The 20,766-nt window shown below is 43.6% G+C and overlaps 2 protein-coding genes across 3 annotated transcripts in view; both read right to left on the reverse strand.

Moving 5' to 3' along the window:
• tnrc18 (trinucleotide repeat containing 18) overlaps positions 1-428 on the reverse strand; it is a 45,780-nt gene extending 45,352 nt beyond the window's left edge. The window contains exon 1 of the mRNA XM_058050456.2: positions 225-428. The gene's annotated coding sequence lies outside the window, so the exon portion shown is untranslated. The remainder of the gene's footprint in view (positions 1-224) is intronic.
• A 4,926-nt stretch (positions 429-5,354) lies between these two features.
• actb2 (actin, beta 2) lies at positions 5,355-12,127 on the reverse strand. 2 transcript variants are annotated; one of them, XM_078797370.1, is made up of 6 exons: positions 12,084-12,127; positions 7,519-7,648; positions 7,206-7,445; positions 6,475-6,913; positions 6,220-6,401; positions 5,355-6,135 (listed from the first exon to the last, which is right to left on the reverse strand). In XM_078797370.1, exons 2-6 carry the CDS (start codon positions 7,639-7,641, stop codon positions 5,992-5,994), a joined length of 1,128 nt encoding a protein of 375 aa, XP_078653496.1. In that variant the 5' UTR covers positions 7,642-7,648; positions 12,084-12,127; the 3' UTR covers positions 5,355-5,991. The 2 variants fall into 2 exon arrangements, with proteins under 2 accessions (XP_078653496.1, XP_057906450.1); XM_058050467.2 differs by lacking the exon at positions 12,084-12,127 and adding an exon at positions 8,767-8,926.
• Between the last annotated feature and the right edge of the window lie 8,639 nt (positions 12,128-20,766).

A 20,766-nucleotide genomic window follows, 5' to 3' on the forward strand; every position in this document is an offset into this window, starting at 1 on the left:
TAAGAGCCACGTTTCAAAGTTTGCTAGCATTCCGTTAACGGCTAAACTTTGACGGAATAATCTTCCCACGCCGTTCATAACCAAACTTAAAAAAAAAACAGGAACAATAATAACCTCCGCGCCATTTTGGTGCAAGTCAAACAAAGTGAAATAAGGGAGAAATGTCGACACTTTATCTGCAAGAGGAGGGGAAAAAAGTACGAAAACAACGTCGAAGCTCTTACTTGAGATGGGGGGGGTGTTGGTAGGAAAAGAGTTAAAAAGGAGTCTCGCAGAGTCCGTCCAAGTTGCTGGGAGAACTGGTGGAGTCCATTCCATGCACACTCCAAGGTGATCTGAGAGTGGGGAATAATAATAATAATAACGGGGGGGGGGGATAGAGAGAGAGAACCCCTGTCTGGTACGTTTACTTCTCAGCAATGAAACACAGCATTGTTTTACAAGCCACGCCCCCCATATTGGCACCACCCACTTCTTATAGCCTTTGCCATTATGTTGCGGATAGCGCGTCAGTGATTGGTCAAACTGTGTGTCAATCAAATTCCAAACTCTGGCTGAGTCACCAGGTACTATAAAACCAATTATGGAGCGAGAGAGGCAAGGTCTCTTCAGCGCTGCTTTTTCTTTTTTTTTATTTAAAAAAAAATCAGGTGGCTGTTGGAGTTGCAAGACGACCCCCCCCTTTAGAAAGTGTTCACAAAATGAAAACACACGTCTTAAAAATATTATGTGTGTAATTTACTTCAACCGTGACGCTGCTAATCCCATGCAAATTCCCACACAATCACTGATTTTTACTGTGTCATCATGTCCTCGTAGAAATAGCAACACCCATTTCTCATCTTCATCCAAAAAAAGCCCTTCACGACCGCCTCTCCGTTATCATCTAACAGCCTTCGAGATGCAAATATCCCTAAAACAGCAACGTTCCTCTGGACACTCACATTTGCATCAAAAGAGAAGAAGAGGGGGTGTAGAAAATGTTGTTTTGTGTTTATGCAAAAGGACCAAACTGAAAGGGAGGATGGAGCTTCGAAACTTGGAAACCCACTAATGTACTCCCCACCCTTCCACTGCTGTGTGTTACATATATACACATCGTTCCCAGCTAATGTTGATTAAAAATCGGGCACGGTTTCAAGTTGCCCCTCCTTCTCGATTCCTCCAACCCCTCCTCTCCCTGGTTGGGGTCGGTTTCAAGGGGATCCTTCGGTAGCGTAAAGTAGGGGTGGGCGATACTGAAAATATCGACATCGATCTGATATCAAGTCGATGGTGAATCTTTTATTGATATTTAATATTTATACTTTTACTACATTTAAATTTATATAAAAATGTATGTTGAAATGTATATAAAAAGTATATTAAAATGTTTATAAAAAATTATATTAAAATATAAATAAAATATAAAACATCTAAATGTGAAAAGTACAGTATTAAAATGTATATAAAATGTATATTAAAATGTTTATTAAAATATAAAAAATCAAAATGTGAAAAGTACAGCAAAATAAACATTACAAATATAAAATATATATTTTTTTCATATTGTCAAACAAATTTCCGGATGTTGTGAACCACATCAAAATAAATATATTAACAATAAGTCACAACACAACAAAAAAAATGTAAACATGTTCACACTTGGTATCATCACTATCGATATTTGTATCGACCCTCCCACCCGGAGTAAAGCAGGAGGCTGCGAGTCCTAGAAGGTAGAAGAACCACCTCCTGGTTCATCCATAAACGGCGGGATTAAAAAAAAAATCCCAAAAGAAACCAACCATGATCCCCCCCAAAAAGGGACGTCATACCCCCGGATGAAGAAGAAGAAGAAGTCGATCATCCACAAGCCTCACAGCGGCTCAGCTCTCCGATGGAGCCCGGGGAGGGAGCGCCGAGGCTGGGATCCGATGAGTGCGATGTCCCGCGTTGAGGGGACCTTTGTTCTCCTTCTTTGCAACTGGGAATTTCAAACAATGGGTGCAGATTAGCGTGCCATTGTTGCTGTCTTTTCACGCCGAGAGCAGGAGGCAGGTTTCATCTTCTTGTCAAATAATTGGGGATGGGGGGTGGGGGGTGGTGTGGGGGTCCATGCACCATAAAAAGACCTAAAAATATGATTTACAGTAATTTTAATGTCAAAAATGAAGTGGTACTTCTACCCCCCTGCCAATTCATGGAAAAAACATACTTATATTCATCTATAAATCCTGTTTGGGCTCTGATTTATGGGCATACCCACGCTGCAGTTACAAAATCACATCACGTGATCATCACAGTGGATTATATTGCTGCTTAATTCCCTTTTTATTGGATAAACAATTGGAGTCTGCGACAGGATGCATGAACCCACAAGGGACAAGACACAGAAGACAGCATTGATTAATTCAGTTGGGAGGAGGGGGGGAGTGTGTGTGGGTAGATGTGTGTGTGTGTGGGGGGGGGTCACTACTCCCTGGAAAGGGCATATAAATAAATAAACACACACACACCTTAGTTCATAATAAAGCCAGAAGAGACACATTCACACTCATTTTCCATAGCAATGAATAACAGATCTTTACAGTGACCCCCCCCTCCCCAAATACTACCCCCCCCCCCCCGCCCATCCTGAGAGGACAAATTCACCATCTCCTGCTTCTCACCAGCAGCAAGTACCACTGCATTGCAGCACGGCTAATCCAGAGCGGGGTTTAATTGCAGGGTTTGTGTGAGAAACGACAACAACACACACATGTAATAAACATGGCTGACTCACACCGACCCCCCCCCCACACACACACACACTCACGTACACATAGCATCTTTATACATAAAAATATATATATACAGGACTCATGGGGTACCTGTCAATCAGCAGATGGTGCCTTGCAGGGTTTACGAGGTGGGTGTGGTGCTAGTATTGGGTGAAGGGATTAATACTAGGCCATATACACTCAAATTATTGATTTTTTTTGGGGGGGGGTGGATTGAGGAACCTCAACAATGCATTCTAGACATCCATTTTTATTTAATTCCTTTGGAATTTCCCTTTAGAGTTGCTGCTGTTGCCTCAATTCCTGTACTCTTAATTATCTTCCAAATGCTGCCTCCATGGCTCCCTTATTGGCGTTGCCAAGGCAACACGTAGATGGATAGATAGATAGATATCACAGTTACCACAGTTGACAATTGCAGCAATCAAGAAACCTGATGGGGGGAATTCATTAACTGCCCATAAGGAACTTCTTCAGTGTTGATAGACTGATGGATGACTCGGCACATTTGTATCATACGCATGCAAATGAATAATAATAGTCTTCCTTGGTTGAGTTCATCATATTGTTGTAAAGTGGGCATATATTTATGTGAAATATAATACATACCAATAAAGGTCAACATATGTTTCTGTATTTTACAGTAGCGGCTACTATGTCCATGTATATATATATATATACTTAGAATTCAAGATCAATGTTCACGTCATCTTGCACCTTCCATGTCCATCCAGTCAATCAATATAAGCAACCTCTGCTTGCAATCAATCAAACTAATGATATTTTGCAGCAGTGTAGCATTCAGTCAGGTTTATATTGCTCTCAGGGTTATAAAAAGATGAGCTAATGTTTAAAAATGTGATATATTATTCCCTTAAGGCCTTCTTCTATTTGCTATGCCGTTCCATGTAATGACATACCAGGGTATGGTGATTTAACGCCATCTAGTGGTAAATAATAAAACTGCAGGTCCAGAGACACACTAGCACGTATAATAAATACGTTCACAACTGCAGTAGATTACCTATTGGAATAATTAACCCCATCTAGTGGTAAATATTAAAACTGCAGGTCCAGAGACACACTAGCACGTATAATAAATACATTCACAACTGCAATAGATTACCTATTGGAATAATTAACCCCATCTAGTGGTAAATAATAAAACTGCAGGTCCAGAGACACACTAGCACGTATAATAAATACATTCACAACTGCAATAGATTACCTATAGAATCATTGGTTCCATCTGGTGGTAAAATTAAGAACTGCATGTGGACAAACAGCACTATTGGAATAATTTAGCATTAAAAAAAATACAAAAAAACCAAAATAGATGCTGACACATGCATACACACAAAAGCCAGTCTATATACCACATGGTCTGCAAGCAACGCTTCCCTGTTTGTGAGGGTTTTTGCTGGCACGGCAGTAAAAGGATATCAAGAGGAGAAGCAGTCTCAGCAGAATCACATTGGGAGGCGGAGAGGCTGCAGTGGAATAAAATACATTTCCAATACGCTGTGTCTACGTAAATGCGTTTTGACTTTATAGCCGCATGCATAAATTCATAAGCTCTTGCGTGTATGCATCTGGCGCAATAAATGCAAGGCTGTTATGTTTCCTCAAAAGAGGCCCCTGGGACCATCATACATCACCGGGTTTCCAACATGCTGCCCACAGTGTACTTCATAAAAGTGGGACAGTCTGATTAATGGGCCGCTGTTGGATCTGTGGGGTCATACGGTATGGTAGATGTACAACACACGAGGGGGGGGGGGGGCATTTGTCTACTTTATCGTGGGTAAATGTTTTTATGCCACTTCTAGTGGAGGATTTGCATTATCTTTTAAAGTGTTGACAGAAAATGGCACAGAAATACATTAATGGTCTTCACTGCCATCTTCTGGTGGTAAAGTGTAACAGCACAAATTAATCTGGTCAATCTCCCCCCCTCTGGTGGACAATGGAGACTTCCAACTTAGCTTGGGAGTGGCCATTTGGGAATTTCATGCCGAATTTATTCCAGTAATAAAACACAGGCACACTCAAAATGCTTTAAGCCAGTGGTGTCCAAAGTGGAGCACGGGGGCCAGTTGTGGACAACAGCACACTCAAAATGCTATAAGCCAGTGGTGTCCAAAGTGGAGCACGGGGGCCAGTTGTGGACAACAGCACACTCAAAATGCTATAAGCCAGTGGTGTCCAAAGTGGAGCACGGGGGCCAGTTGTGGACAACAGCACACTCAAAATGCTTTAAGCCAGTGGTGTCCAAAGTGGAGCACGGGGGCCAGTTGTGGACAACAGCACACTCAATATGCTTTAAGCCAGTTGTGTCCAAAGTGGAGCACGGGGCCCGATTGTGAACAGCACACTCAAAATGCTTTAAGCCGGTGGTGTCCAAAATGGAGCACGGGGGCCAGTTGTGGCCAACAGTACGCTTTAAGTGCATTGGGAATTTCATGCCGCACTTACTCAAGAACATTACACTGGATAATGGCTACTGTAGTACATTTGTGTAATTTCTTTAAAAAACTCATTTGCATAAATTACAAAAGGCAACCCACCTAAAAGAAGTACTGGACAACGAAGTTCTGGTCTGAACACATGTGCACTTTATTGGGATAGTCAGTGTACTTGTCTGGTACCCCACGTTACCCCATCACCTCGAGACCCCTTGCCCCACCACCCTGGGGATGAAACTGCCAACAGGGGGAAGAACAGGTCACAACTGGGTTTTGCATAAAACAAAACGAAAAAAAAAACAGGACCAAGATATTTTTTTAAGGCTGAAAGTACAAAAAACCCAGACATAATTTACATACAAGCGATACTACCACCATGTTAAGTATGCACCAACCACTGGGCAGCCTTCACAGAGGCAAATACGTGTCTGAACAATGCAGTTAACATTTGGAATCGTGTTGGATGCAGTTTCAACATTTGGAATGACTCAAAGAAAAAGAAAAATGTACATTTTTTAAGTCCCCAGATGCAACTGCAGAACCCTGGGGTGCTTTATTAACCTTGCCAAAAACATTACTGCCGCCATCGTTCCAGTTTTAATTCTTTTAAATCCTGAGTCAAGCGCCAAAAAAACTAAACGAAGCCATGCCAATGAACCGGGCATAGGCTCTGCGCTCGAGTATGTATGAGAATGTGTGGTCGTTTTGCACAGAGCTGAAAATGTCGGGCATTTGGTTGGGGAAGGGGAGGAGGAACAGTCTGTTTAGAAGCATTTGCGGTGGACGATGGAGGGGCCGGACTCGTCGTATTCTTGCTTGCTGATCCACATCTGCTGGAAGGTGGACAGGGAGGCCAGGATGGAGCCTCCGATCCAGACAGAGTATTTACGCTCGGGTGGGGCGATGATCTGCAGCAGGAGACAACCGCCATTATTATCAGCACACATAATTAATTGACCTCATCTTCGTTTGCCGTGTTTGCTTCTGCTCACCTTGATCTTCATGGTGGATGGGGCCAGGGCTGTGATCTCCTTCTGCATCCTGTCGGCGATGCCGGGGTACATGGTGGTACCGCCAGACAGCACAGTGTTGGCATACAGATCCTTACGGATGTCGACGTCACACTTCATGATGCTGTTGTAAGTGGTCTCGTGGATTCCGCAGGACTCCATACCTGGGAGAAGAAGCGTTAGTTAGCAGGTGACAACACTAGCGACCCATTTGAGGCTGCGGATGAGAGAACGTACCCAGGAAGGAAGGCTGGAAGAGGGCCTCGGGGCAACGGAACCTCTCGTTGCCGATGGTGATGACCTGTCCGTCGGGCAGCTCGTAGCTCTTCTCCAGGGAGGAGGAAGAGGCGGCGGTGCTCATCTCCTGCTCGAAGTCCAGGGCGACGTAGCACAGCTTCTCCTTGATGTCGCGCACGATTTCCCTCTCGGCCGTGGTGGTGAAGGAGTAGCCGCGCTCTGTCAGGATCTTCATGAGGTAGTCTGTGAGGTCGCGGCCGGCCAGGTCCAGACGCAGGATGGCGTGGGGCAGGGCGTAACCCTCGTAGATGGGCACCGTGTGGGTCACACCATCACCGGAGTCCATGACGATACCGGTGGTACGACCGGAGGCGTACAGGGACAGCACGGCCTGGATGGCAACGTACATGGCGGGCGTGTTGAAGGTCTCGAACATGATCTGTAGAAGACAGAATCGGAATTAAACACCGGCATTTTTATTCTTTGTGACCACTGCATGTCGCATGCATTAGCGTGGGGGTCAGTTAGTATAAACAAGGTGCAGAAATCCAACATTCCTTCACACTTGTGCTGTCATTTCTTAACTAATTGTCAAAAAAGGGGGTCCACACAAAGTCTAGAGACCTGTTGATGAAAGATCTCATAGAAGAGAGATCCTGGAGAGGGGGAGGAAGTAGAGTGTGAGAATGGAAAAGAATATACGACGAGAGTTTGTGTATTTGTATGCACACCTGGGTCATCTTCTCCCTGTTGGCTTTGGGGTTCAGGGGGGCCTCTGTGAGCAGGACGGGGTGCTCCTCGGGGGCAACTCTCAGCTCGTTGTAAAAGGTGTGATGCCAGATCTTCTCCATGTCATCCCAGTTGGTCACAATACCGTGCTCGATGGGGTACTTCAGGGTGAGGATACCCCTCTTGCTCTGGGCCTCGTCACCGACGTAGCTGTCCTTCTGGCCCATGCCGACCATGACTCCCTAGAAACCATAAAAAGTTATTAGCATTAACGTTAAAATTAATTAAAAACGCACTTGACTTAAAATTGATTACCTGATGCCTGGGGCGGCCAACAATGGATGGGAAGACAGCACGAGGGGCGTCATCTCCAGCGAATCCGGCTTTGCACATTCCGGATCCGTTGTCAACAACCAGTGCGGCGATTTCATCTTCCATGGCTGAACTGAAAAGATAAAAAAAAAGCTTTAACTTGACATTCAAGTCCGCATGAGGCTTTCACTTCCTGCTTTGAGATAACAGCAAGTCACCCAGCCGCCGCTAGGGGGAGCGCACGAGTACAAATTCTTTTGTGGCCAGACAAAAGGAAGTGGCGCTGTGTGCACTTGTTACCATATAAGGGCATGTTGGGTTTTGAGCAGCTTTACAGCTACCGGCTGCCATGGCGCTCAGCCAGGGCGGCAGAGTACTGAGAGAAAGGCAACCGGTGCTACGACGACGACCACTCCCTCTAGACTTATTGTTCCGGGCTGCATCGTCCCCGTTTTTTTTTTACTGTAGCCTGCTCCCAACCACGTCACTTAAGAACATTCGAGAAGCATATTTTAAAAACTTGACGCCATGATTACGGGTTACGACACAGACTTGTTTCATTGATTTAGTGAGCGACGCCATTTCCTGAAAGCCACGCCTTTTGAGGAAATATCCATCAAAGCTGTGCATTTTTCCTCTAAACGTTTAATTTTGCTTAACTGTGCATCCAAGTTATATAATAACATTAAAGAAAGCTATTACAAATGAACAAAATTGGATATTTATGTGAACTGTAATGAACTCGCGGTATAGACTTTGACATTTAGTGCCAGACGTAAGGGCGGTGGCGGCACGATGTGGCTAAAGCTAACATGCTAAATAGGTCACACCCCGTCGCAGCGCGCACAAAGGGAGCACCCGCTGGCCCAGACACTGAAACCCCCTTTAATTAAAAAAAAATGGCCCTTCTTCATAAGCACCACTAAGCCACACAGTCTTGCGGTGCTGCAACGTCAGACACACTATAAGCTACTTTTAAGCGCTCGAAAGGTTGCCATAAGCCGGTTACAGACATGAGTGGGTTGCCAGGTTCTCTTCGAACCGTCCTTGAAAAGCGTTGTAAACGGCACAATTCTAAATAAAGCTTGATTTGAATGTTCAATAGCGGGAACAACAGTGTAACTTTAAGACAAAGAGCATTGCAGACGCCATTATGTCGCCATTCATTACGTTCCTTCACAGTTCGTTAACAAAATAAGACAATGTACATCCAAAATGGTGTTAATACGATGCATTAAATCGTCGCCTTACCTTAAGGTGGGGAGGGGCTTTTCGCTTTAAGGGGAAACTGGTTTCAGGCAAATGATATCCCGCACGAGCTGCGTGTGACGGCGCTCAGAGTGAATCAGCTAACTGAGGGCGCGTGGCTTTTATATCGCCTTAGTGGCCCGGCTCGAGCCATATAAGGTAAACTTTGGAAATCGCGCCTTCTGATTGGTCCGGCGTCATGTAACGGGCACGTCGCCGCACGCTGCGACTGCACCAAGCTCTCGCGAGGCGAGGGCGAGAGGAGAGCGAGGGAGGCGACCATTGCGAAAAGGATTGAAAGAATCAAGTGGGGAATGGATTTCATGTGGAGAACATGGCGAGATTGTTCCCTTTTTTGTACACTACTTTACACTTTAGGTCAAAACAATGACAATTAGCTTCTTTACACGAGGGGACACGTGTTTATGGACGCCGCCCCGTTCATATTAAACGTTATATTAGGTAATGCTGATGGGGGTCACTCACATGACACACACACAAGACTTATAGGGGAATGACAACTTATTTACGTGGTATCCATTTCCCCATGTCCCCAATACTCTTTAAAAAGTGATCACATGATTTGTTGGTTGCAGTAGTTTAACAAAGGTGTGTCCTTTTTAGCATACAGTAACTAAAATGGCCAAGTTTAGCCATTCTGATCACCAACATTTAACTTAACACAGGTGGCACACAAAACATCTTCCTCCTTTAATACTTCCTCTTAATTCATTTACAAGTCGGTCATGTCTGCCTCGTTTGTGAGCTGATTTATTATCATACTTGTCCCTGTATGACTCAGAAGATTTCCCCTTAAATCAGCATAGGGCATTTGCCAATAATACCACACAGACACAAAACACACCCAGGCCCCAAATTCTTAAGAATGGAGCAACTTAAGCACAAATATCACAACTAGAGTCTACACAAGCGCAATAAAAAAAAGCGATGGCCAAAGGTCTACTGTCACGACTTATTCATTTACAGGTCTTCCAACTCACAAAACAAATCCCCCACCTGAATAGTCAAAAAAAAAAAAACTCCCTTGTGGATGTTATTAGTGATAAAAGTTGTGCAAATAACAGAAACACGGTAAGAGGATTCCTCCTCCGTGTTGGCGTAACAAGGATTGGCTGGGAAATGTTTAACCAGCCAGGAGGGAGCGCCCCAAAGGTTTCCAGGGATATGAGAAGGCGCCGCGGGTTAATGACACTATGCGGCCATATTTCTTATACATTGTTATATCGTGTTCAAGCAAGGGCCCGCATGCCGTGTTGTCAACACCTTCTTAACGGAATTTCAAGCGGTGGGCGGGCATAGTAGAGGGTCTGGAGTGGGCTTTTCTCACATATCATAACAGCATGTGTGTGTGTTTACAACTTGAACGCCACATGGGTTAGTTTGTGTTCAATGACCCCTGCCTACAATGACTGTAAATATACTTTACATACAAATAGGTATAAAGGTACGCAATTTCAATTTACTTTATTAATACTAATGCATATATGATCACCTAAATGTGTCATTATCAGCACATAGTAAGTCAATGAGTAACCAAGCGATGAAGCACATGGGTCTATATGAGTGTGCATTTCAAAGGGCAACAGCCAATAATAAGCACCAGCCCGTTTTGATGACAATGCATGTGTGCTTGCATTCTGAGAGCAAAAAACACAGCCCCCGCGTTGTGCTGACCAGTGACACACACACATACACACACACACACCTACAAAACAACGTTTACTGGTGAATTGAAAGTGCTGCGACACACACACGTGAGTGAGGTCATCTCAAGAAAAAGCCAAGTTAACCCAACCAGCCCGGTAGCCGAGATGCACCGCGATGAAGCAAGCGCGGCGTTGCCACTCCCTGCTTTACTTCATCCTAACTTCCTGTTCCTTTTTAGTCACTCAGTGTTCTGTCTTACGAAACACGTCAGGTGGCGTAGAACCCCACCGCATCGCACCTATTGTGTCGACTCGTTTTGCGACACAATGGATTACGACACCACAAGCTACGTTTACAATCATGAGGGCATTTGCATCTATGCAGGATTCATGCAAAGGACCTGTTGCTTAAGAGGTGCAAATTAACATTAGACATCTTATATAATAACATTAGACACAGCTTATTACAATTAGAACTATTTATATGTCCTGCAGCCTGTTACAAAGCAGACTGACCTATTGTTTGCCATCTGTGGCTGGTCACAGGGAAACACCATTCAGCCTCCCTCCCTCCCCTTTGCTTTCATCATACGGCCAATAGATTGCTCGTCTGCAGCGTCATTGATCTGCGGGTCACCACGGTGATGGTCTTACTCCAAGGCACGGACCAGTTACCAGCTGTGCATGTGTTTTGTGTGTGTGTCTGTGTGTGTGTGTGTGTGTGTGTGTCTGCCAGCTGGCTAGTTGTATGTGCTCCGATTGGATTAGCTTCCCATTTATAAAGCCCCAAATGGATCCTTCACCTCCAGTCCCAACAGGCCACAAAAGTAGCCTGACCAACACGATGACATCATTTATCATTAAAGCCATATAAGAGCAGATAGTTTTCAATAATCCAAAACTACACTGGAAAAATAAAATAATGCGACTATGACCTAATGATCACATGCTCACTAGTCTATGACCCACTTTTGATAAGTTGGACAAGGGAACCCAGTCTCCCTTTAATGACCAAGCTGATGTAATAAACACATGCAGGGCTTCAGGCCCTGTCTTTAATCATTTTCCCTCAACTGACAACAGGGTCCCTGTCCTCCCTCAGCAACAGCTTCACTTCCTCTTGGTTCACAAAGCTACATGCCTTTTAAGGCTCATGTAACTTACTTAATAATAAACCACGTGCCAAAGTAGTTCAATTTGATTAAATAGCTTATATCACAGGGAAATAAAAGGCATTTCAGAACAATACAACATCTAAGCAAATAATTTAAAGCAATTCTTTTTGATGGACACACACACAGCCCCCCCTTTTCACCCCCAGTATGGTGGGTGAACCGGAGGCTTATCTATTCTCTGCCATCTGTCTGATGGGAAGACACTTCAACACTTCACATGATACTAGATTCTTCTAAGATGGAGATCACATATGCTAACATCCTCAGTTTCAGCACAAGTCATCAGAATGCAGCTACACCTACACCCATACACTTTGACCCCCCCCCCCCCCCCATACTTGCTGTTTGGACTGTCTTTAAACACTTTAACTCCTACTGTATTTCTTATATTCATTCTCACACCAAATAAGCACAAAATAGCAGTACATTTATTGATCCTTCCATACAACAATGACATGCATGATAAAAGTCATCCTACCTTTTAAGTGGCTTGCTAGAAGCGCTGAGTAAGCAAGAGAAAGATGCTGGAGATGCTGGATCGTCTGCAAAATCAAAACCCGAGTGAAAAGCAAAGTCGTCTAGCCAAGGGCAATTTATACCTCAGTGTGAGGTACACATAAAAGGGCTTTTAACATTAAAGACACATCTTTCATCTCTTTCATTCCGCCCCCTTGTTTCTATCTTTTATTTATGTGACAACACAAACTGTGTCAAAGTTTTTATTTCGCGCTTTGTTTTGTTGTGCTTTTATTTTTTTATGATTATGATGCGTTTAGGGATCGTCCGAAAAGGGCTATGCACTCCATTGAAGGAAAGTGTACTTTTACAAATACACACAAAATGTACATAAAAGCACGAATGCTTTCATTTCAAAGACAATGTAACCACATTACTGCTATTTAGAAATAATTGACGTGTGAACAACAAGGGACATTCCCCATTTCCGAGGTAAATTTAACTTCGTTTTTATTATCGTACAAAAGCTGTGCTCCTTGTTTCTCTTTGAATGAACAGGATGTTCGCTTCTGATTGGCTGCCCGGCGGGCACGTATCTGTGTTCTGATTGGCTGTTGCTGCCTGCCATATAAGGAGAGGGGACAGCGACTGGCAGCCGAGGCAGGAAGTGGCGCAATGCGGAAGTGTGGAACCGGCTCGGTGAAATATCATAGCATATTCTTCACCAACCTCCCGTCCCGTCACGCCTAATACGTTGTCACTACACTTGATTTATGGTCTAAAGTGGTGTGTAGCCGTAAATATGTTTGTTAAAAAATCGTTTAGCTTCGTGAAGTGCACATATTAGCCATGTTTAACAATTGAGGGTGGGAGCAGTAGAACGTGATGTGTGATATTTGTCAACTGGAGAGTAATATGAGCACAAGTGATAATAATAACTAATAATCTAGAGCTAGCAGGGGAAAAAAACTGCATTTGACATCAATATCAGTTAGACATGACTGTGTTGTCACCATGAAACAGAGCTTTTTGCAACAAAGTCAAGGAAGATGTACCATAATAGAATTCCAGCAATGGATAATATTCATGCTATCTTGTGTGTTTTTTTTTTTTAAATGTTGAATCAAAACTAACTTGGTGTTCCTTTTAGATGCCAACTGGACAAATGCTGACAGGCCACACGGTTATCAGTATGATGTAACTCCCCCTTCATCCGTCACACCGTATTGTGTTTTATATCTGGCTTTGAATTAACAAAGTTGTGCGGAATCTTTTTCATTCTTGTGTGTGTGTGTGTCTTTGTTGACCTGCGTGTGTATGACAGAGGCCACACCCGTTTTTGTTAAATCTCACATCCATAAAAGGAGATCTTTAGGTTTGTCACATGGCAACAATCTGAGGAATGCAAGTCTTGGTCACATGGGATGCAATCTGTAGTCCCCCCCCCCCCAGGGATATAAAAATGATGTGTTTGTCTTGTAAACTCCGTAAACTATGCTTTGTGTTCATGCACCTTCTTATATGTGTGTGTGATTACGGTACATGGAAATTCACAGCTTAAAAGCTTTCACTTCTGTTTCCCTCGTTGGGAAGTGCAGAAGGTTTATTGTTTCGTAATGAAATGAATCATTCAGGAGCAAAGATTAATAGGTTAATTTTTGACAATATTTCCCTTATGCTATCTGTCTATATGAGTCGTGACGCTGTTCTACATATAAACAGGTTCAAAGTTAAGGTGGAAAAAAAAACCCTCCTTCCCCCCACGGGCGTTTGCATCTCTATACCGCCACCTGCATTCCACTGTATGGATCAACCCTGAGGTTATAGCATTTTTTTTACAAAGCAGAAGAGGCACTTCCTTCAAGATGAAGCACCATATAAGGTGAACGTGCGCAGGTAAAGACTTTATGGCTTAGCTGCATCCACGTAGGTGCGGGATGGATGCGGGCAAACTGGGGTTTTTATCTTCTGTTGTATGTGCTGCAGCGTCAGCAAACGGGTTTGTCATGAGGAAGGAAGTTTTAGGCAAGGCCTTTGACTCATACTGCTTTTTTTTTTTTTTTTTTTTTAAAGCAAACTGCTTAGATATAGCCTAACATATATGTGATGTTTGCGTAGCTTCTCATGTTAATTGAACGTTCCATCTGTGTGTATTTATGTCAAAACCGGCTCACAAGTATGCAAAAACCAAACAAAGCACCACTCCCTCCTTCCTCCTTTCGGTATCAAGACCTTCGCTTCAGCCTCTGCATAGTTCCCGACAACTGACAAGGTGGTTTTTTGCACAAGCTGTGGTATTCACTTCCTCTTGAGTTGAGATTAAAGTGGAAAGTCTTGTTTTTTTTTTTTTTTTTAAAAAACATCACATTATTTTCTCTTTATTTGTGCAGGCTTCCATGAGTGTTAGGGCTAATTATGTGGAATTTTGCCCCCCTCCCCGAGCGGCCGGACACGGGAGAGGGCCCCAAAATGTAGGTCAAGAGGCACAGTGCTTCCCTTGTTACGTAATCATACATACATACAATTGTGTAGCTCTCGCTAATCTCCAGTATATGGTGTGGTGGTAAAATGTGCAGTGATTGGCTGAGGAGTGCAGGTAATCACCTGGTCTGGTTTACCTTGTAAGGACAGGTACACTACCAAATCCCTCCTTCCGTGTAGCTCCTCCTCTTCCTTTTTTTTTTTTTTTTTTTTTTTTACATTCCTTTAATTTACTCTGCTTATTTTTATTCGCTTGCAACCCCCCTGCTGTTTTTTTTACACACTCTTCTCTCATAAAAAGGGCTATTAGGACAATAGGAGGGGGGGGGGACAAAAGAGAGAAATTGAAGGCCCGCCTTTCTTGGCTTATCTGATTGTAAGCTGATAACCTGGAACATACCAAGCTTGCTAGCTAGTTATATAAGGATGAGGAGACATATTGCGTGCTCGTATGTGTCACCATACGGCTCACTTTTTTTTTTTCCTGTCTTGTTTTCCCGCCCGTTTCTTTGGTAACAAAAGTAAAAGTGGGTCAGTCAATGTTTTTTGCATGTAAAAGTTGAGCGGGTGCCAGGGTTTCATGTACACGGGAATTGTTCATTAAAAAGCCACTTTTATCGACTCTGATCACAGGATCGTGATGAATTATTCAAGTTGAAATGCCGCACATAAGCCGGGCTATTTAATTATAAGTTGGCAAAGCGGTGGAAATGAGGTTGTTTTTTTTATGAATTATTCAAAGTTATACTTCATTTTTCTTGTAACAGGAAGTGGGCGCGACATGAGTTTTCATTTATAAGCAACTATAAATGCTGTTATACATACAGTAATCCCTCGTAATTGGTTCCAGGCCATATGTGTGCGGTGATTGGCTGGCGACCAGTCCAGGGTGTACCCCCGCCTCTCGCCTGAAGACAGCTGGGATAGGCTCCAGCACCCGCCACGACCCTTGTGAAGATAAGCGGTAGAAAATGAATGAATGAATGAATGGTTCCAGGCCCGACCATTGTTAGAGCCCTACAGACATGAAATAACACCCCTATAGTCACCTCATACACTCATATTACACAATATAACAGACATAGTAATGAAATTAGAAATGAAACTTAAGAGGCGGCATGGCGGTCCAGTGGTTAGCGCGCAGACCTCACAGCTAGTAGACCAGAGTTCAATTCCACCCTCGGCCAGCTCTGTGTGGAGTTTGCATGTTCTCCCCGTGCATGCGTGGGTTTTCTCCGGTTACTCCGGTTTCCTCCCACATTCCAAAAACATGCTCGGTTAATTGGAGACTCCAAATTGTCCATAGGTATGAATGTGAGTGTGAATGGTTGTTTGTCTATATGTGCCCTGTGATTGGCTGGCCCCGAAGACAGCTGGGATAGGCTCCAGCACCCCCCGCTACCCTCGTGAGGAAAAGAATTATAAGCAAAAAAAATGAATGAATGAATTCATTGTCATTGAGTGTGAATGGTTGTTTGTCTATATGTGCCCTGTGATTGGCTGGCCACCAGTCCAGTGTGTACCCCGCCTCTCGCCAGAAGACAGCTGGGTTAGGCTCCAGCACCCTCGCGACCCTCGTGAGGAAAAAAGCGGTAGAAAATTAATGAATGAATGAATGAATGAAACTTAAGAGCAGTCATTATTGTCTAAATAGGTGAGAAGGGTCGAGTGCTGCTGACAGTGGTGAGCTGCGGTTTATTAAGGGTGACACTGTGAAGTAGCTATCGTTCATTTTTTGCTGAAATGTCTATTTTTACTGTAGTTACAAAGCTGCCACTTTCCCCTCTAAATGAGACTGCACATCCAATACTACGTGTGTGTGTGTGTGTGTGTGTGTGTGTGTGTGGGCAGATGGTGTGTGTCCGTCACACACATGCTCTTTTCCATTAAAAGGTTCACAGTCATCAATTATTCACACCATGAAAACAAAAAAAAAAACACAGTCAAATCAATTCACTTGAAACCTAAACAACAAAACTGCTGCATATGTGTTTAAATTAGCTTACTGCATGTACTGTATACATGCATGTCTCCCATCAAGTCACCGAGGGGGCTCCAAAAAGGGGGCTTTGTAATAAGACGCTGGCACAGCCCCCCAGCTGCTGCTGAGGCTCTTGAAGGGGAGCTCCTTTTGTCGCACAAGGGCGCACAATTAGCATCTTTATTACCCGCGGATGAGATGAATAAAATATAGAGGCAAAGAGAGGATGAGTGTCCATTCCAAAGTGGCAATGACCTTCACCAACACCTGCCGGTGTTTGTCTATACTCACAGATGTGGCGTGAAATCCCATTCTTCACACAGATGCTGGAAGTGGTGCAGTTGGCAGTTGTGGCCAGTAGGTGGCACGCTGGAGCTCCCTGAGGCTGCATGGAAGAGAAAGGAAAAAAAGCATGCAAGTCATTGAATGAAAGGTGAGGCTTCATCACCTGTATGTGTCCACCAGTGGCGTCATTTGGCCTACTTTAAGGGGGGCTGTTCTTAAGCCCCCCTAAATATTTAGATTTTTTTTAATTGATTTTTTTTTTTCATTCATTCATTCATTTTCTAACGCTTTTCCTCACAAGGGTCGCAAGGGGTGCTGGAGCCTATTCCAGCTGTCTTGGGGTACACCCTGGACTGGTGGCCAGCCAATCACAGGGCACATATAGACAAACAACCATTCACACTCACATTCAAACCTATGGACAATTTGGAGTCGCTAATTAACCTAGCATGTTTTTGGAATGCGGGAGGAAACCGGAATACCCAGAGAAAACCCACGCATGCACGGGGAGACCATGCAGACTCCACACAGAGATGTGGAATTGAACCCTGGTCTCCTAGCTGTGAGGTCTGCGCGCTAACCACTTCACCGCCATGCAACCCCTGATTTTTTATTATTTTATAAATTATTTATTTATTTATTAATTTGTTTATTTAATTGTATTTTTATTTTATTATTTATTTTATTTTTTTTAACTAAAAAATTCTGACAAATTTCATATAATAGGACAAAATTAGGCTAACAAGCAAGCCAATAAGCAGGCTAATACTCGCCTACTACTACTACTACTACTAGTAGCAGTAATAAACAGAAGAAGAATAATGATGATAGTAATAGTAATAGGCTAATTAATAATCTAATAATGATTATTATATAATTGATCACTGTGCACATTGTGTACATTTAATGGTGGCCTAAAACAATTGAGTATCTCTACTAAATCTGTCCGATTCTTGTTCGTGATTTGTTTTTTGGATTTTTTTGAATGTCTACTACATTCATTCATATTTTGTGCATCTCCAGGGGGCTAAGCCCCTCCTGTCCTCAGAACCCCTGGTGTCCACCAATATTCATATTAAGTTGCAGTATATATAATAATATAATAAATAATAAAATGTGTCATTTGTAAAAGCAGAATACACATCAAATGACATAAAACACTGAATATGCTTTTCCAAATCCAGCAAGGAAGCATCGACAGGATGTGTAAGGCGAGCAAGGAAACGGGGAAGGAAGCTGGAATATTCATGCCGAGCCCCGCCGTGTGCGTTCATGTGGAGAGGATGTGATGTCACAAGCAGGAAGTAAGGTATTTTTAGCAGGCATCCTGATCATGTTTCAGAAGTAGAAAACGTTTTGTTTGCCTTTGGGACCTTCAGAGGAAAAGCGGTATCGCGTTTCAACCTGCATGATGCTCACTGGTGCGCATAAAAACAAGTGTTTGTCCGCCACATGACAAACACATGATGCATGCAAAATGCACACACACACACTTATGATCATGCACGCCCTCGTGTCCGACTCATGCCTCACATCTCTGGTGGCTGACCTACATCTCGCTGTCAGCTGCAGGCCACGGCGGCCGTGCACATGCACTTCATAATGTGTTAAACAGAGGGGCCTTGCTTGTTGCCATGGCAATAAGCCAAAAGCTGGGGTCACATGCACATGCACACGCACGGGCATGCATAGCTACAATGTGAACTTTGACCTGACTGTGTTTAGGGTAACCCAGTTGCTGGGGCTTCCAGCAAACGCACATTCTTTTGTGATTGCACTACGACCACCACAACTTTAACCAAGTTTTTATGAGGACTATTTACCACATTTCTCAGTTGAAAGGTAGGGCAAATAAGTGAAATGCTCATATAATAGCAAACAAAGCAGATATTGCAGGCCTTAGTAGTTAAAGACCAGCATCAAATTATATTGTCTAGAATTACTAGGCTGGATTAATGACTGCAAAAAGAGCATTATAAGCAATGGAATCACCATTATGCAGAAATTACATTCATAAGTCTGAAAAATAAATGTTATTGTTAGGTGCATGGGGGAAAAACCTCATGTGGATCTGCACCTGAATTAAATCAAATCATTTAAGAACCCTCTAGGCCCAAATCTCCACGGTTTTGTGCTCATTGATTCAGTTATTTTTGGTCTAATCCTGCTCACTAATGGAAAAAGTGGGAATTTGGGATTTCATTCATTTTCTACTGCTTTCCCTCACGCGGGTCGCGGGGGTTGCTGGAGCCTATCCAGCTGTCTTCGGCGTGAGGCGGGGTACACCCTGGACTGGTGGCCATCCAATCACAGGGCACATATAAACAAACAACCATTCACACTCACATTCATATCTATGGACAATTTGGAGTCGCTAATTAACCTAGCATGTTTTTGGAATGTGGGAGGAAACCGGAGTACCCGGAGAAAACCCACTCATGCATGCAAACTCCACACAGAGATGGCCGAGGGTGGAATTGAACCCTGGTCTCCTAGCTGTGAGGTCTGCGCGCTAACCACTAGACCGCCGTGCCGCCCGATTTGGGATTTAAAGTACTTAAATTAAATGCAATAAAATTATATACAGTAAACTGGTACATATTTGGTACGTCGCACATTTGCCCTGACACTTGTTGCCAGGCGGAATTTGTACAGCAACAATCCTTTTCTGTGTGTGTGTGTGTTTTTTTTAAGCCTTAGCAACTGTGTGAGTGCCAGAAAGAAAAGCTGGGACTCACTCAAATGTAATACTTTTAAACACTTTTTAAAGATACAATATAAGACCCAGGCTGCACAGTAGTAGAGTGGTTGGCGAGCAGGCCTCGCAGCTAGGAGACCCGAGTTCAATTCCACCCTCAGCTATCTCTGTGTGGAGTTTGCATGTTGCCGTGCATGCGTGGGTTTTCTCTGGGCACTCCGGTTTCCTCCCACATCTCTCTCACATACACAATAAAACTAAAATGAAGTAAAAGTATTCCACAAACATGCATGCTAGGTTAATTGGTGACTCCAAATTGTCCATAGGTATGAATGTGAGTGTGAATGGTTGTTTGTCTATATGTGCCCTGTGATTGGCTGGCCACCAGTCCAGGGTGTACCCCGCCTCTCGCCCAAAAACAGCTGGGAGGATAAGCCGTAGAAAATGAATGAATGAATGAATGAAGTTAAGACCCATTTCACATCCATTCTGGCAAAAAAAGTGCAAAAATATTGTCTTATATTCAGGTCTTTAGTGTATACTTTTTTGTTAAATGGCCTATTTCACCGTTGACAGGCAGTGAACCAGACAGCTGCCAACTTGGTCATGGTCTGACATAGAACTGGTGCCCCTAGTTAGTCGCTCCCGGTCATAAAATGTCTGATCCTATTTAAAAACGGTCTGACGGCTGCCCGGATTGATTTTTATCTTCAAGAATGTCTCTCAATCTTCTCGCTTTTGCGGAAACATGAGCATCCCGACATGAGGGCGAGGCGACGGGGGCCAAGCGGTGCCATGAAATGAATCGATTTGATCAATAGAAACACCAACTGTGATCAGGGATTACTTGGAAAAACTCTGAAATCGTTATTCCCATCTCAGATATTGTGCTACATTTTCCATATGGTTATTATAAATGATCCTAAAAGCCCATCATCTGCATTGGCAGACACTGTAAGACACGATGGTTAAACCGGTGCAGGATCAGTGGTATGTGTGTGTGTGTGAGGAAAAAGGATTGATTCCTCAGCTCAGCTTTCTTGCTCTGCTGCAGTGTTGCGCCCTCTATGGGTGTTGTGAGCACTGCAAGTCCACTAATGGTTTTGTGCTGCCCGGTTTTTGGGGGGGTGCGGCATTTCTTGTCTGTATAGCAATGCACTAAACTAGCAGATATACAAAAAAAGCCTTTCCAAAGAACTAGCAATGGAGCCTGTGCTGGGGTTTGAAACACACAAGGACAAAAGACACACCCCGAATCTT

Source organism: Doryrhamphus excisus, linkage group LG16, assembly GCF_037039965.1.
Source record: "Doryrhamphus excisus strain RoL-2023G ecotype Guam linkage group LG16, RoL_Dexc_Guam_v1.1, whole genome shotgun sequence".
NCBI lineage: Eukaryota > Metazoa > Chordata > Actinopteri > Syngnathiformes > Syngnathidae > Doryrhamphus > Doryrhamphus excisus.

Excerpts from the sequence above, each read along its gene's own strand:
- actb2 (XM_078797370.1), bottom strand. The coding sequence starts at position 7,641 with ATGGAAGATGAAATCGCCGCACTGGTTGTTGACAACGGATCCGGAATG. Across the intron at positions 7,446-7,518 it reads TTGGCCGCCCCAGGCATCAG|GGAGTCATGGTCGGCATGGG; the intron begins GTAATCAATTTT and ends TATGGTTTCTAG. Across the intron at positions 6,402-6,474 it reads CTTCCAGCCTTCCTTCCTGG|GTATGGAGTCCTGCGGAATC; the intron begins GTACGTTCTCTC and ends TTCTTCTCCCAG.